Source organism: Cryptotermes secundus, unplaced genomic scaffold (genome assembly GCF_002891405.2).
Source record: "Cryptotermes secundus unplaced genomic scaffold, Csec_1.0 scaffold514, whole genome shotgun sequence".
Lineage (NCBI taxonomy): Eukaryota > Metazoa > Arthropoda > Insecta > Blattodea > Kalotermitidae > Cryptotermes > Cryptotermes secundus.
In genome coordinates this window covers 4,950-22,396 of record NW_019739218.1, presented here as the reverse complement: position 1 = coordinate 22,396, position 17,447 = coordinate 4,950, and the positions used below count along the sequence as shown (strand labels likewise).

The following is a 17,447-nucleotide window of genomic DNA, read 5'->3' as shown; positions in this document are numbered from 1 at the left end:
GTTTTGTCCTTTTTATTTCTTCAAGTTGTATTGAATGCAAAGGACCTCAGTACACTAGAATGAACGGTTCTGAAGCTAAATCCATATAACTATTCATCCTGGGTTTAAAGATTGTTTCGAAATATTTAAAGTACAAGAATTCGGGGATTTCAAGGGTCTAAAACTTACACGGGGGCATCCCCTATCATATTGTCAAATGTGTTCGACACAGATGCATTATTGCGGACATCTGCAAGGAAAAAACTTATGAGTACACACATATTATGGCGATACAGAGAACAANCCACATATACACGGTGCCAAATCCCAGAAGACTGCTTTCTTCATAGTCACCGCCGTGAAAGCCTCAAATCTTACACAACCAACTCTTTGTTAATAAGGTCCATTTTCGTAAACAACTTACCAAAAGAGCCTCGACCTCCTTGTTAGATGCCGTGGCGTGGTAAGACAGCACCTGTAACACAATTAACTTACATTCCGGGAAATATCGACATATCATATTTGCTAAAACGTAGGCTTAATTTAATTCACATGAACATGACAAATGTACGTTTAACGGAATATTTTTGCATTGTTTCTCGGTAGATCATGTGGATATTGAAACAAAAAATACATAATAAAGTACACAAATACCATAATATACGTTTCATTTATTAAGAAAAGAATTGGATGGTGGATGCTGTTCAGCAGTTTTCTGGCACACACTGGTGTTAGAAGAGGTACGGATTGGATCAGGGTAATCGAATTATTGGATCTTAGATTACATCGTGTAGTTATATCGCCACATTAGGGCGAGGCAAGAGATGATGCAACTCCCGCTGGCCACAACTGGGGCAAATACAAGAGCCAACCGAGATTTGCTGGCAAAGATGGAAGCCAAAATAGACGATAAGGGAAGCCGTTAGAAAAAATTTGATGAAAACTAAGCAAGAAGAGGAAGATGCGGTCCGAGAACACGTGCAACAAATGATGGCCAAAACAGAAACGAATGAAGCTAAGACGGACGTGAATCTAGAGAAAATTAGAGAAAAATCAAATCTGGACAAGCGGAAATGAGATCCACAGTTAATGCCTGGATAGAGGTCATGAAGGATAATCGGAAAGAGGCAAGGACGGCGGTGCGTCTGGACAGAAAGGAGCCATGTCCAGTGCAAATGACATCTGTAGCAGTGCACGAGGAGTTTCGTGCGGAAGAGTCCGCAATGAAATCTCCTGGAACAAAGAAGAAGCGGCAAAAGGCCGACATCCAGCTGCAGGGCAATGCCAACGAAACTGACCAGAGGAGACTGTTGATCCGGGAGGAAGTTCGCTGCCGCCTGCAGGAGGATGAACCCACAATACAAAAGCGGCACGGCGCAAGGGACACGACTACAAGAGATACAACGAAGACAATGTGGTACAAGAAACCCGGAAGGGACAAACGTTCAGAGGCTTGAGGACCCGGAATGCAACAATGATATAAGGGACCGAGACCTAAGACAACAGATAAGAGGCACCAAGCGAATGAAGGACCTGAGCGACAGGCGACCGCAATATCTGAGGAAGGGGAGGACAACCACGAACGGCATCGGATGGGGAAGTCAGGACAGCGATTGCACCTGGGAAGCGGAGGTACGCTCAAGAAGACACTATATGAGATTTTAAGGGGGAAGATCGCGAAGGAAGTAATCGGTTATGGAGGTTACGAAGAATGATGGACTGGATATTGTGGAGAGGTCATCCCCTCCGAAAAGGAAGAAAATCCTACTAGCAGCGATAGCGAAACAAGAGGCAGATATGTGGGAGCCCCAGCCATACTCCGTAATTTTGCCCCCAGCGGTTGGAAAAAGGAAGAAAAACTTCGAATGACGGTGATATACCCGGATCTATTAGTCAGTTTAGCATTGAGCCGCTCAGGGCGAGTGGCCTTAAGGAGGGAGCACTGGTAGCGGGTGTAAGAAAATGAGCAATGAGAAGGAAGGTGAGATGAAACCAAGCACATTGTCGTATGAACGAAAGGCGGTGCACCGATAGCATATTCAGGACTAGGAACAGCATCGTCACATTCGCGACAAAGTTCTCCCAATATCGAAATGGAATATATAACACGATTTTAGCTCTCATCTCTGCGTTACGGGTCAGAAGTGACGAGAAGTATTGCACGAAATAGCGAGGTAGTTGTTGCAGCTGCATTACTGAAGAGAGGGAGGGTTGACCCTTTCCTCTGACTAAACCATAAGCACCTTATAATCCTTACCTCAGTTAATGGACAAGAACAAATTCAGTGAACATTCTGTTCAAAATGGCCCGATCTAATGCCACTGACAATATTTATCTGTAACATTAATGTAAAATATTTTCGAAATATGAATTCATAATTCCCGGACTTCTAATCATGTATCACAACAAGTTACAATAATAATAATAATAATAATAATAATAATAATATGTATGTGTCTGACTACAGACGGATTTTGGATCCCAAATCGGATTTATCGAACACTTATACGCACAACTCGAAACTACAAATAACTCTAGCGCTATTGCTAATTCACACTCTGCAGTTCACAACAGCACGCACTAGGTCTTCTCTGCCTGCTCTAGCTTCACCGGCCGTTGCTTGGTAGCGGCTTCCAAAGACGGGTCTCCCCCTTCCTCTGGGTTCCCGAACTGTCCCCGTGCCTCAGCTACCAGCTTCTCACAAGGACTGGACCGCAGCGGTCCTCTAAACAACTTGTTCCACTCCACCAACTCAGACTGACGGCCATCTCACAGCAACAGCTCACAAGGACTGGACCGCAGCGGTCCTCTAAACAACTTGTTCCACTCCATCAACTCAGGCTGACGGCCATCTCACAGCAACAGCTCACAAGGACTGGACCGCAGCGGTCCTCTAAACAATTTGTTCCACTCCACCAACTCAGGCTGACGGCCATCTCACAGCAACAGCTCACTCCTCTTACTTCCGTCTCAAGAGTAGACTCTCCTCCAATCAAGTCAAAGTCAAAGTCACCATGCGAATCACGGTCAGTCAGTCTTGGTGTCGAGTCAATCTGGCGCCAATGACAATATATTTATTACTGTTTAACAGTTTCAGTCTTATTTTTGTGGGGCGCCCTCACTAACGAGAGGACGGGTCTGTCTTTTGTCAGTCATAGTCTGTAGTAGTAAGTCATTTGTCATAATGTAAAGGATATTTACATTTTGCGTGTTAAACATGCTAATAAATGTATATAAAATACACTATACAGAGCCTCTGTTAGTCCAGGCTTAGTACAGCAGATTATGCCCTATTTCTAGTAGCTTCTGCTACAGCGGACTCTCCTCTAATGACAGCCGGCCCTCATTATACAGCGACCATACAGAGAACACCGTAGTACAGCAGATTATGCCCTACTTCTGCTAGCTTCCACTACAGCGGACTCTCCTCTAATGACAGCTGGCCCTCATTATACAGCGACCATACAGAGAACACCGCTTCCAGCAGCTTTCCTGTTGTTGTGTGCGTATCTGTTGCAGTCATTACCTAGCAGTGGCCATTATTTACAGTGCCATTACTTAGCAACGGCTATTGTAGAACCGCTTATTTCGCGGCCGTTGCTTAGCAACGGGTCTACATATAATAATAATTCTAACAGCCAATGCCAATTACAAAGTCGCCACGAATATAAACAAAGGCAATACGACAACAAATGATAAAGCTACAAGAAACAAGACAAACAAAGAAAAACTAATCAGTTTAGGTGATTAACACTCAAACCCGAATTCCTAAAAATACCTCTAAGTTTACAAACTGAGTTTGCAGCGGAAACACGTCTAGATGAAGGGCAGTGACTGGAGGAGCAAGGGTTCATGGTGAAGTTATGAATGTTCCGAGCAGCAGCCCAAAGGCCAACTGTTTCGAGCAGAGAAGGGCAACATTTTGTGCCACTGAAAACATTTATTAATACAAAAATAATAACTGAATCAAGGATAAGTATCGAGAAGGATAACCTTAAATTCAGCCTGGAAGCTGGTGAATATGCAGGTCATAAAGGGACAATGAGCCGGTCACAGTAGCCGAGCCGTCTAAGGCATGCACTGTCTTCGATCGCTTGGAAATCGGGATCGTGGTTTCGAATCCCACTTAGGGCATGAATGTTTAGTTTGTGTGTGTGCGATTTCCTGTGTTTGTGTACAGGTAGAGGCCTTGCGACGAGCTGATCACCCGCCCAAGGAGTCATACCGAATGTGTAAGATCAAGAAAAACCAAAGTGAACGGAGAAGTTCATGGAGGTAGGCCTAGGCCCACTGGGGCTGTAGTGCCAAGGGAAAAAAATAAGGGATAATGAATTAATAAACCTATATCAATTGAAAAAGAAATCAAGCTCAGCGGGAAGAAAATTACAGCAACGAGATTTAATAAAGAACATTAACACGTGTCAAGGATCTAAATTTTGTAGACATCGTTCGACCAACGACTGATTTAAGATCAAATTAAGATAAATACATTCAGAATCTGTTATTTACTGTTCAATTCAAGGATTGCTGTATTAAAATGTATATAAAATGATTTATTCGCTTAACTGATTTTGGTAGGAAAAACCGCCTCTGTGGTCCAGTGGTCAGAGTTCCTGGTTACAGATCCGGAGGTCCGGGTTCGATTCCCAGCGCTACCAGATCATCTGGGAAGCTGAGGGTCTGGATCGGGGTTCACTCAGCCTCGTGAAGATAATTGAGGAGATATTTCAAGGAAATAGCGACTCCGGTCTAAAAAACCGAAATTAAGGGTTGTGGGGATTCGTTGCGCTGAACACGCGACTCCCTCTATCCGCTAAAGTTGGCACTAACTTCGCCGACAAGTGGTGGTCGCTCGATCGGTATAGTTCACTTGCATATTAAAATCACGGAGTTTGTTTATTGATTTTGGTAGGAAAACCTGAAGGAAGGAGACCACTAGAACAACCTAGGCATAGATAAGAAAATAATATTAAAATAGGTCTTAAAAGAATTAGGACGCGAAGGTGTACACGTCATACATCTGATGCAGCCTAGCGATTTGTGGCGGGCAATATTTGGATGAGGAAATAGAGTTCCGGGTTCCATAATATGAATATCTTGGGTAGCTGAGCAACTGTTGGCTTCTCAAGAAGAGCTCTGCTCCGTGGAGTTAATTATTTCCTTGGAATATGGAAAACGTCCGGTGGCTACAACACACCCACATTCCAATTAAATCTTATCCAATGTTTTGTAGGACAATGAAACATGAAAGACAAAACAAACGGACAATGGGTTAAAAACACGTGGATAACAGTGGTTCCGCTCCGCATACCAACATTATAACCACAGCATTATTATGAACTTGAATACTGTTCTGAATCCTATCCGTCCTTGTGTAACTGAATCATATTCTGCTAGCTTTCGATGTTTCTTCCTTCTCTTTATTTCACAAGTTTCGGTATAACTGGCCATCATCAGGTGTAAAAAAAGTAAAGCTATCCTTGTACCAGGCCGTGAAGGCCCATAGGGTTGTGAGACGTTGAGGGTCCCACATGATCTAGACAACCGGCTCAAAGATGGCGGTAAGGTTGTCAGCCTTACGCGCCTACCGCGCTTTACTCCACAGAAAAATTATCTAATTAATTCCTGGTACTCATTTCTGTTAGAGGCTGAGTAAACCCCAGGGCCTAGTTCGGCTGGAAGGATTAAGTAAACTGAAAAAGTCCAATGACCTCATCTGGACTTGAACCCGCGATCTTCCGGCAAGATGCAATTAAGGAGTCTGCTTTGCTTTCATTTTGATGTAGTAGACTCTTCTAGATGTTTCATTTAGGTTATGTTACGCCATACCTTTGTGTCTAACGGCGTGTAAGGTTTATCTGTAATAGGCACCACGTTATATCAGTGTTTTATGCGGTGGGTATTATGTGCTATTTCTTCTTTCCTGTTTTGTGTTCGTGCTGTTACTCGCGTTTTTTTGAACATGTTGCTTCCAGAGTCAGAGTTGCTTTACGACTAGCGGTTTACAGCCAGACAGTTCGTCTTGGCGACAAGCCCCTTGAGACTCACGACCAGCCTTTTTATTTTCCAAATGAACACTTGCGGTTATACTCATTATGTAATATCCTCTCTGACGAGAGGATGAGTCTGTTGTTTAAAATTGCTGCTGTTCCTCGCCAGCGCAGTCACTCTCGGGCCCGAGTCCCCACATTTTACTGCCTCAGATTCAAGATTATCCCAACCTGGAGGGCCAGGCTCCCGTATTTATATTCCCCAGGAGCAGGTTACCCCAGTTATACCCCCAGGCACTTGTTTCCCTTTTCGTCGTCTCCTACGCCTCGCAAGGTTACGGTGGAGGTATTCGAACCCGCCTCCACACGAGATTGTTGCTTTCATTATGAACAGTTTTCATGAAAATGACAGCTGACGAGAGAGAAACTACTGGTGGTAGACCCACCTACAGTCAGAATTAATGTTACGTGCAGCCAGGGCACACTGCGCCCTACCGGCGTACTGTGTTACAACAATCTCAAGCAGCATCTTAAGGATTTGATTATATGGAGAGGTAAGGAAGGTGCGTTGATGGAGACTGGAGGGCAACAAACAAACGAACTTAGATATTTTGCCAGGTTTGTGCAGTTCCGTCAAGGAAACTGGGTTCTGCATACAGTTTGGATGGGGAAACAACAGTGACAAATCATGCTGGATGGTTTCCATGCGGGAGGATCCAGACGTGACTGGAAAAATAACACGAAATGGATTTTAAAGAAAGAGTCTGTAATGAAACTGGATCAGAACCAGGTCCGCAGAACAACATTCATTGCCTGCCACCATAGAACTGCTCGGTCAGTCACTGAGATAATTGTCTCAAGACCTCATAATTAAAAAATAGAAAAATGTAGTTTACTGGTAGCATCTGAGGTTGCCACGTCAGTGACTTTAGGATCTTCTGGGTTGAGACTCCGTGTAGTCCGGAGCTTAAAACATACCCTTCTACAATTTATCTGTTGCTTTGAATGAGCGTGAAATACCTTCTGTGGCACCAGATGAGTAGGCCTAGTACAAATACATATATTGGCTGTTGTCTGAGGACAGATTCCTAGAGATGATATGATAGAGAACATTTCAAAATGAGCTTTATATTGTGGCACGTAGATCAGTTGCTGGGCAACGACCGCTATTGAATAGCAGCTTCGTAAACAAATATGTTCCAACGGCAACTACTGAACTGCAAAAATGAGGAACGGTGTTTTCTGCAAGGTACGTGCCGAAATATTACAAGCAGGACAAGTTGAGAGATGCAGTCAGTCAGTGGAATGGAGTCGATTGCTGAGTGACTTTGCCGAGAGTTGCTGTAGCTAAAGCCTGGGAGAGTTCAGGAACCCAGAGTAAGGAGAACTTCCGCCGTTTGAAGCCGCTACTGAGCAACGGCTAGGGAAGACTGAGAAGACTTTATGTGTGCTTTAGTTACAGTGATCTTTGGAGTGTGTAACTCAGTAGGACTGTAAGGGTTATTTGTAGTTACGATCTGTAAGTGTTCAGTAAATAAAATTACCAATCCAAACCCCCTCTATAGTAATTCATGCACGTGACAATATGTACTTTTCTTAATCCTCTTCAGATAGAATTAGAGTAACGTTGAACCGCATCATCCTCTTGCAGGTCACGTCTTAATCATTGTCTCACATGAAAACTTGTGTCAAATCTTATAATTCACTTCGAATTTTAAAAGAGGATATACGTTGCAACTGTATTCTTGACTCAAATGCATCAGATTTCAACAGGAATTTTCGAAGCACGAAACTTGTAATGCAAAAAAAAAATATTTTTAAAATGAAAGAAAACGTGAATTTTAAGATTTTAACACACGTTATCATGCATGAAGATGAAAATAAAGAGTAATCAAATTAAGGAAAATCAGATGGACAGACACAGTTTCAGTGCGAAAGCCTCAAAGGAAGAGACTGCTTCGTAGATATGGTTGTACATGCGAGGATATTATTAAAATGAATCTGAAACAAGTATTATGTTAGAGGGTAGAATGGATTCATCTGCCTCAGGACTGGGCTTCCAAGGAACCTTTGAGTTCCATGAGCGGGAGGAAATTTCTAGGCCACGTTAGCGACTATCAGATCAACTTGTGGCACTTACCTCGATGGCGACTTTCTGGCGAGCCATAGCTTTCTCCACTTCGCTGTACATGAGTGTGTTGTGGATACCAAGGCCACAGAAGATGCTGAAGGCCTGGAAATGAGTATCACATTATTAGAAAGTGCGGCGTACCCGGCCACAACTGATTGTGCCGACTCTCGGGGTCTGTCGCAGACCTCAGGAGCCGTAACATGAGGACTGGGAGTGCAAATGCCTATAGCAGCTCCGTTGTGTGCATTGCGCTGTCTGCACGAGGAGAGAGCGAGCACGTGCGCAGCTTCTGCTTAATTTACACTGATGTATTTTCACTATGAGAATGGAAAGCCGGCTGTTTTGTTTTGAACAAATATTAAGCGCGTTAACGACTTTAACAGATATAATGAGGGTGATATAACGGAGGATGATGGGACTGATAGGACAGGTAGCAAGCAGAGCAGAAGACAAATGCTTTTTAAAATTAAAGCTGGAAAACCTGAAAGTACAAGATCACTTCGGGAACGGAACAAAGACTTTATTGATACGATTACAGTCGTTAAAATAGTCTAGAACCGCGAAGTTTCACTATCGTGTTCACAACAGCACGCCACTGGAACCTATCCTGGACCATATGAACCTACTCAATACCAGTAACTCATACAGGGTAATTCATAAGGCTCTCTGAAAACCCCAACTATAATTTAGAATCACTATGTAGACAGTACATGGCTAAAAGGGTAAAAAGATTCTAAATTATTGTCGGGATTTCCGGAATGACTTATGAATTACCCTGTATTTTCTTAAATTCTATTCTAATGCCCCCATTTCTGCCTCGTTTCCGAGTAGTCCCTTTCCTTCAGTTTTCTCGACTTCATCCTTTTCATGCGTTCTGCATGTCCACTCCAAGTAACAAATAAAATGTCTTTGTAAATTTTAACAGCTTGTAATTCCGTGACGAATTTGGCCGTTCCAGACTTTGACCATCTCCCGAAGATGATGCTTTTTAACGCAGTCTCCGCCGCCTTCAAGAAACACTCGAATGCTGTACGAGACTCAGTTCATCTGTCCGGTGCCTGAAGTCCTCTGAACCCAAATTAGTTCGACTACAATTCAAAACACACAATGGCAACTTGAGGCAGCTCATTTTGACATAATGTGAAATGTGTAAAAATTTAAAAATAAAAAAAGTTGATAATAATTTATTTCAATTCTTATTTATTTACGCTCTAACTTAACATCCCAAAGGCCAATTACAAAGTGAAAGAGAATAAGGAAAAATAATCAAAACGCATGCAAACAAAACACAAAAACGAGGCAATATATACTGTTTGAATAACAATAATTCCAGTAACACAAATAATAATAATTTGCTTCACGGTTAATATTATTTTCTATAACTATATCACAACTAAAATAAAATGAAGTCACCTTTGAAATATTGTTAGAACCTGAAACAACGTTTTTTTCCTGCAAGATATCGAATAATATTAACTCAATAAAAGGCGCAATGCAATCGCAATGCTTCAATTAGGAGAGCTTTGATTATTTAATTCCTTCTAGGCATCGTAAAATCAGCTGATATATTTGCTGTTACATTTTGTTAATATTAAAATTTAACAGAAGATGAGGAGTGGTCACACGTTTCTAGCCACAGAGTGTTGGGTTCGATCTCAAAATCAGGTCATGTGGATCGTGTGGTGGACAAAGCGGCGCTGGGATTTGTTCCCTCCTGTTGCTTCTGCTCCCCCTGCCAACTTTCACTCCACGAATGCTTCACGAAACAAGACCAATTAACACAAAATTCAATTAAATGTGAAACTGCAAGTGGGCTTCACATTTATCTCAATACATATTATTTTATTGCTAGTGGAGTGGGACTAAGTCCCTTGTACTGCGCACACTTATGGCCTATTGTACCAGCCCCAGAAGATAGGTGAGGGTGATTGTGGAGCAATTGGTGGAATGAAGATTGGCAGGGGAAACCGAAGTACTCGGAGGAAACCTGTCCCAGCGCCACTTTGCCCACCACAAATCCCACTTGACCAGACCAGGGATCAAAACTGGGCCGCCGCGGTGGGAAGCCAGCGACTAACCGCTTGAGCTATGGCGCAGCCAACAGATACTTCGATAATTAAGTCCTCCTTTCGTGTGAATATCGGAACTACTTTGTTTCGTAAGAATTCCTTAGGCTTCACACCGAAATGTTTATCATAAATTTGACATAATTTTTCAGAGCACCATTAGTAAAGCTTCATTCTCTTTCTCCAGAAAAAATTACCAATATCTAAGAGGGAGAATCAGTAAATAGAACATAAATGGATATGAAACGCAAGAAATGTGGTATTCGAACTTGGAAAAACATATTTACTTCTCGGCATATCCTCCACCAACCCTGATACACTTGTCCCACCGCTTAGCATCTTCCGCGCTTCCGTTTCAACTTCTTCGTCATCAGCGAAACGTTTGCCGTCCAGATGTGAACCGCTTTATGCGACAAACACTTCTCACAGTAAAGAGAAAATAGTTCTTTATGAATATCCTTTGCATTGAGTCCTTTTGCCCACAGAAAACGCACAACAGAATGCTACCCTTCCGCAGTATAGTCCTCAAACACGGTCGCCATTTTGCCTACTGAAATCATTCTGTGAACATGTGCATGCATGTCTGCTACTTAGACAGTCATGAAGCTGGACTGTGCTGGACCCAATGCGTCCATTACAAATGTTTTACTTCAATTTGTAACCTTTTTATTAAATCTCCTTCTTACATTAATTTTTAGCCTTGCCAAAGACTAAAATTTTTCTGGCACAAAGTGACGCTGGGCCTACATAGGGTCTCAATCTGAGGGTCAGAAATGACAGGAGTTATGTAATTAAACTGAAAGAAATATAAGAAACACGATAATCAATCTGGTACATCGAAACTCAACCCACAGCATTCATCAAATCAAAACCTCACCCAAGTCTGTTCCAGTAAATACCAGTGATTGCACCAGTTAGGTTAAATTTATAATTCGAATTAATACAAAACATCATTCACATGGATCGCTCAAGACTCAATTCGGAAAATACCCCACACAATTAGGAACATCAAGTTAGGTCTATACCAGTGGTTCCCAAATTGGTATGTAGCGCCCCTTCGGAGGACGCGGGGCCATGAGAAAGTAATAACATTTAAACATCAAATTCAACTGGAGTACTACTCACTTCAATTGTTAACCCGGCTTATCACTAATATACTCGTATAAGAGGGATTCAATTTCAATACCTGCCGGCGTTACTCCTATCCAAATCGTGCAGCATTTTTGTGTCAATGATTCAAATTTCTAATTACATTTTTGTTATGGTATTAATTATGAATTCATTAATCGTTAATAATAACAAAAATGCTAGAGAAAAAGGTAAGAATATTTTAATAAAAAATTAATGGGTGTAAAAGTTTAGTGAAAACCAAAAAGGGGGACCATGTCACTATTTTGGGGAACCACTGGCTGCACGACATGATTCTCTTTTCCTTCAATACATTATTTAATTGTATGCCTACTGACAGAAAACCTTTAACGTCATGAAAGGATACCGTATCCCAGCAACTTGTCGGAGTTGCAGCCTTCAACTGTCCCACCTGTGTAAGTCACTGAAGCAAATGAATATAACCTTGCACCCAAATTAATCGCTCAGCAAGGACAAGCACATTTGTCTCAGATATCTGTATCCTAAGCAACAAATTATATGTCGAGCTAGCCAATTTCCACAGAGGTTGAACGTTACAGATAACCAAGTTAATTAGGTTTCCTGGTGCTCAAATTAACATACATACATATACGGTGTGAACACAGTCTGCTATACCGTGTCCTGCTCTGTCACCATAATCCAATTGTGAACACTATATTGTCCTCCTCTGCGTCAATTTTCGTTGGAATTTCAAAATCATGTTATGTTAGCTCGGTATTTACATCATAAAGCGAGTGCATATCATGTCAGCGGGTTAGAAATACGATACTGTAATTTACACAGGAGACTGGCTTAAAGGGGAGAAACACTGATATCAGGCAATGAGCCCTTTAAAACACAGAAATGAAAACAACTTCACGGAACATAACCAAGGAAGAGAAGAAAGTGGACAGGTTAGAAATGAACCTTCTAATGTTCGGCCAAACTGTCGTTAGGTAATGTAATAGGAAGATTAACGGCAAATGAGAACATTAACGCTGATTTTTTACAGCTGTTCCAAAGGGGCGGAAATATTCTCAACAGTAATGTCGCTATTTTCATTGTAAACAATTCGCCTATCTGATGTACATTTATGAATAAAAAGCACTGCAATACACTCATGGAATCGTAGCACTGCAGTAGGCCGTGGAGGTCCATAGGGTTGTGAGACGTCGAGGCTCCCAAATTATCTAGATACTCGGCTCACAGTTGGAGGTGAGACTGTGAGTCTTACGCGCAGGCAGCATCTTTACCCCCCAGGAAGATCCGTGGTACACATTTCTGTTACAGGCTGAGTAGACAACAGGGCCACAGTGCTGCTGGAAGCATTAAGACAATTGAAAAATCCAGTGACTTCATCGGCAATCTAACCCGAGACCTTCAGGCTTGTAGCATAGTGCCTCAGCCAACTACGTTACCGCGTGATATGTTTACATTTGCAGTAGTACCGCGAAATAAATTAAGAAAATTTATTTATGCCAAATAAAATTCAGTACGTTCCAGTCAAGTAAACTTTTGCTGGTCCTCGCCGGCAGAGTCGTTCTTGGTTTAGAGCACCATTAGGATCCATGACCGAATATTTTGTTCGTTTCAACATCATTCATGTGCTTGGAGATATGGTCTTGTCTTCCACGAGGGGAGGGCTTGGTCTTTCTGAGTATGCGACATATTTCTTGCACAATAATTTCGCACGAGTGTTCCCGCAACAATGCAGCGTCTAGGTAAGGACATTAGTACTTTACGAAGGGAGTCCACGCTTGGTTACTTTACTACACTGAATAATACTTACGTAAGATATACAAAAAATTTGCTAATGCAGGCTTCTGAAGTATGCCTTAAATTATTCTACTATTCCGAAACGGCAGTTAATTACGTGAACGGTTGTAGGCTTGACCGCCGTCAAGTTCAAGCCTCTTACACTTCCTGTGCATGGCCTCTCTTTGTCCTGTACCACGTACATAAGTTTTGGATGACTTCTGCCCACTTCCTGAATAATTTTTATGTACATATATTTGTACACATAGGGAATTTTGCATACAATCATGGAGGGTCGAGTCAGGGCCAGAGACAGAGTTACTTTACGACTGGCGGTATTTTCTTTATTGCTAGTGGGGTGGGACTAAGTCCCTTGTACTGCGGCCACTTCTGGCCTATTGTACCTGCCCCAGATAATAGGTGAAGGTGATTGTGGAGCAATTTGTGGAATGAAGATTGGCAGGGGAAACCGAAGTACTAGGATAAAACCTGCCCCAGCGCCACTTTGTCCACCATAAATCCTACTTAACCAGACCCGGGATCGAACACGGGCCGCCTCAATGGGAAGCCAGCGACTAACCGCTTGAGCTATGACGCGGCCGACCGGCAGTGTACAGCCAGTCAGTTCGTCTTGTCGAGAAGCCCCTTGAGACTCGCGACCAGCATTTTTATTTTCCATCTGAAGCCTTGCGGTTATAGTCCTTATGTAACACCCCCTCTCAAGAAGAGGATGAGTCTGCCATTTACAATTGCTGTTGGCCTCGCCAGCGCAGTCATTTCAGGCCCGAGTCCCGCGGGTCTAATGACCACATTTTACTGTCTCAAATTCGAGACTCCTCCAACCTGGAGGGTCACGTGCCTGTATTTATATCCTCCAGGAACAGGGCTGACCGGTTATACCCTCAGGCACTGAGTTACCTTTTCGTAGCATCCTACGACTCCCAGGGCTATGGAGGAGCTATTCGGCTCCGCCTCCAGGCGTGATACTGACTCGCCTCATGGAGAGTCGTTGAGGTTTTGCACACAAATATTTTCACGCGCTGAATCAAAGTGTTCAACAAATGGAGTCATCAATCCAAAATCTGTCTATAGTCACACTTATCACATGACAATACACATCTGAAATTCAAAAGAACTCTACCAATGAATTCAATTCTTTACATCATCATCCTAGGTCTCTTTGAGGTAGATGTGGGATCTGCACTTCTACGCCGGTAATTTGAAATGTATACCGAATTTACCACTACCTGTAGGCCCAATTGTTGTCCCACATTGTGGCCACACACCCAGCGAGTGTGGGCATAATGAATATTGTGAACTTACCTCAAACAGTTGTTCGTCATTTTCATCAAAGGGAAGGCTATTTAATTTGTTGATGATGTTAGCAACTCCTGGAAATACATATACGAATTTCATCAGTATACAGCATACAGGTAAGCTAAAGCGGAAAATAAATGTAATACATAATAAAATTAGAAGTTACAATTGTGAATACTGTCACGTGTACTAAGGGTGTGACTATTAGACGGGGACTTGATTGGATATTGGGTTTACTGACACACTCAACTCGTAACTACAAGTAATTAGAACACTATCGCTTATCTACACACTTTGCAAATATACAATTGGTTTTAAATATTAAAATAAAACACAAAAATATTTTTATGTGAAGGAAAATCGAAAAGTCTTTGCCCCTATTTTCTTTTTCAGCCACAAAAATACACATACAGAGAAATCAAAATACAGGCAGTGTTCTAAGTACTTTTGACTTTTTTCCTACAGTAAACACCCCAGTTCAGGCATTTGTCCCATCCCACCACTAGTTTGGAGATGCCGCTGTTGTAGAATTCAGACGGTTGAGCGCGGAACCACCGCCGGACAGCGGTTTTCGCGTCGTCGTCGGAAATGAACCTCTGGCCTGCCACGAACTTCTTCAGTGGGCCGAACACATGGTAATCACTGGGGGAGAGGTAACTGTCACCGGAGATGAAACATGGGTATTGCATTTCACTCCAGAATCCAAGCAGCATAGCATGGTGTGGAAACATCCCGGTTCTCCTGTCACGAATAAATTCTGCAGAACGCCATCCTTCGGGAAGTTGATGGTAACGGTCTTCTGGGATCGCCGACGATAACTCCTGCGGGATTTCATGCCACGAGGTGTCACCATCAACGCGGACAGCTACTGTGGCACACTCGCACGTCTGCGAACTGCCATCAGGAAAAAGCGCCCGGAGATTCTTCTCCTCCATGACAACGCCAGGCCTCATGTGGCAAACAGGACCGCCGCCCGACTGCAGTCATTAGGATGGGAGATTATGGAGCATGAGCCGTATAGTCCAGACCTCGCCTCCAGTGATTACCACGTGTTCGGTTCACTGAAGAAGTTCCTGGCAGGCCAGAGGTTGCTTTCCGACGACGACGTGAAAACCGCTGTCCGGCGGTGGTTCTGCGCTCAACCGGCCGAATTCCACAACAGCGACATCTCCAAACTAGTGGTACGATGGGACAAATGCCTGAACCGGGGTGGTGACTGTGTGGAAAAACAATCAAAGGTACTTAGAACACTACCTGTATTTTGATTTCCCTGTATATGTATTATTGTGGCTGAAGAAAAATAGGGGCAAAGACTTTTCGATTTGCCTTCATAGTTCAGTAGGGNCCCCCCCCCCCCTTTTTACTATTTTTGAGTCAGGAGAATTGAAAACATGGAACATACACGGATTTCTGTAGACTATTGAGTGAGGGAATACGGTATAAAATTAAATGCTCGCAGAACACGTTTCGAATGAGAGTAATGCAGAATTGTATAGATCTAGATTAGTTGAGTTTAACGAGTTTTCGGGCGCCATTTACTTATATTAGTGGGTTCTGCACGTTGCCTAGATATGAAATTATCCAGGAGCAATCTCTGACCTACTGCCATTGCATGCAGCCTACTTGTTCCGCGCATGACAGCAAAGAGAAAGTTGCTCGGATTCCCATATCTGTTACACACAGTGTTGCTCGTTAGGAGATAGGATAATGCATGCAGGCACGCACACATATGCAAGAGTCTCTTTTGTTAATAGCAGTAGGAGAGCTCACTGATGTATTTGTGGGTAGCCTATATGCTGTTTTTATTGTTCCTGTTTACTCAGTTCAATTAAATTTGATACTGTTTAAATTGAATTTACGAATCACCATACTTGGACCATTCTGTGAATGCCCCACATATTGTGGAATATATACTCAAGGCCAGAACTGTGAAGCCTTCGGAGACAGCAGTTGCTAAGGAAAGGATCTGCAAACACGCCCGTTGCTAGGCAACAGATTCGTACACGTAAAAATGCAGTAACCGCCAAGCGGTGTCCTCTATGCGGTCCGTGCCAAGGTGTTATAAGCAGGGCAAGTTTAGAATTTAGTTAGTTATGAGACGGCCGCCGGCCAGTAAGGACGCAAACACGAAAGATGAGGAAGCTACTGATTTGAAGCCGTTACCAGGCGACAACCGGTGAAGATACAGCAGACTGAGAAGACTCCGTAAGTGCTGTAGTGAACTGCAGAGAGAGAGAGAGTGCGCGTGTACGTGTGAATTAGCGACAGCGCTGTAGCTAGGCAACGAAAGCCGACACATATTTTTTGTATATCTCAGTTTATTTGTACAGTCAGTCCATTAAGGGCTATAAGTACATCTTATGAAATACTTAATCTAATGCTTAAATACTAAGAGAGAACATGTCGGGGAGAGTAATGCTCCAATGAGCGTTCTCTAGGGATCTATTTCGAGTATGACTTTGTTACTGTTGTACTGCAAGCCGACACAAAAAGTATGAAAGACAGAATGGGACTCTGTGACAANTGTAGTGCCAAGGGAAAAAATTAAGTGAAAAATCAATTCCACAGTTCCCCAGACGAGAAAATAAACATGCACAGTCAGCGCCTGTGTAAACATAAACAGGATTAAGTACCGCGGTAGCAACAAGAAGACAACAAACCAGGCCCAATCGACCTAATGACGCAACACACACAGCAAAACTACGCGACGCTATGAACAACTGAACGCATTCGCCTAGAAAACTGGGTAACACAGCGATGTCTTGATACATGTATCGTATGAAAATATATAAAAGAGGCCTCTTATAACCACCTTACCCACTTTAGAATTATATACAAACACGTTGGAATAAAAATGTTGTATACAACATAAAAATAATTGTATTAAATTTTATTTATTTTATTTTAATATCAACCTTAAAGTTAATACTAAGATATTTTAAATTAATCAATATAGCCCTATGCAGCAAAACAATTGTGGTATTGTCCGTACAGACTTTTAAGGAATCGATTATATATATACAGGGTGTCCCAGGAGGAATGGACCAAACTTCGGAAGGGTGTTCCTTATGTTAAAGTATG

The 17,447-nt window shown here is 42.6% G+C and overlaps 1 protein-coding gene across 1 annotated transcript in view; it reads right to left on the bottom strand.

The window, feature by feature from the left end:
• Positions 1-17,447, bottom strand: part of LOC111871721 (dual 3',5'-cyclic-AMP and -GMP phosphodiesterase 11A) — a gene marked incomplete at its 5' end in the record, with an annotated part of 50,814 nt that overhangs the window by 29,312 nt on the left and 4,055 nt on the right. Inside the window, 3 exons of the mRNA XM_023865013.2 lie at positions 404-454; positions 8,110-8,202; positions 14,373-14,440. Of these exons, the coding sequence (XP_023720781.1) occupies positions 404-454; positions 8,110-8,202; positions 14,373-14,440 (212 nt within the window). The remainder of the gene's footprint in view (positions 1-403; positions 455-8,109; positions 8,203-14,372; positions 14,441-17,447) is intronic.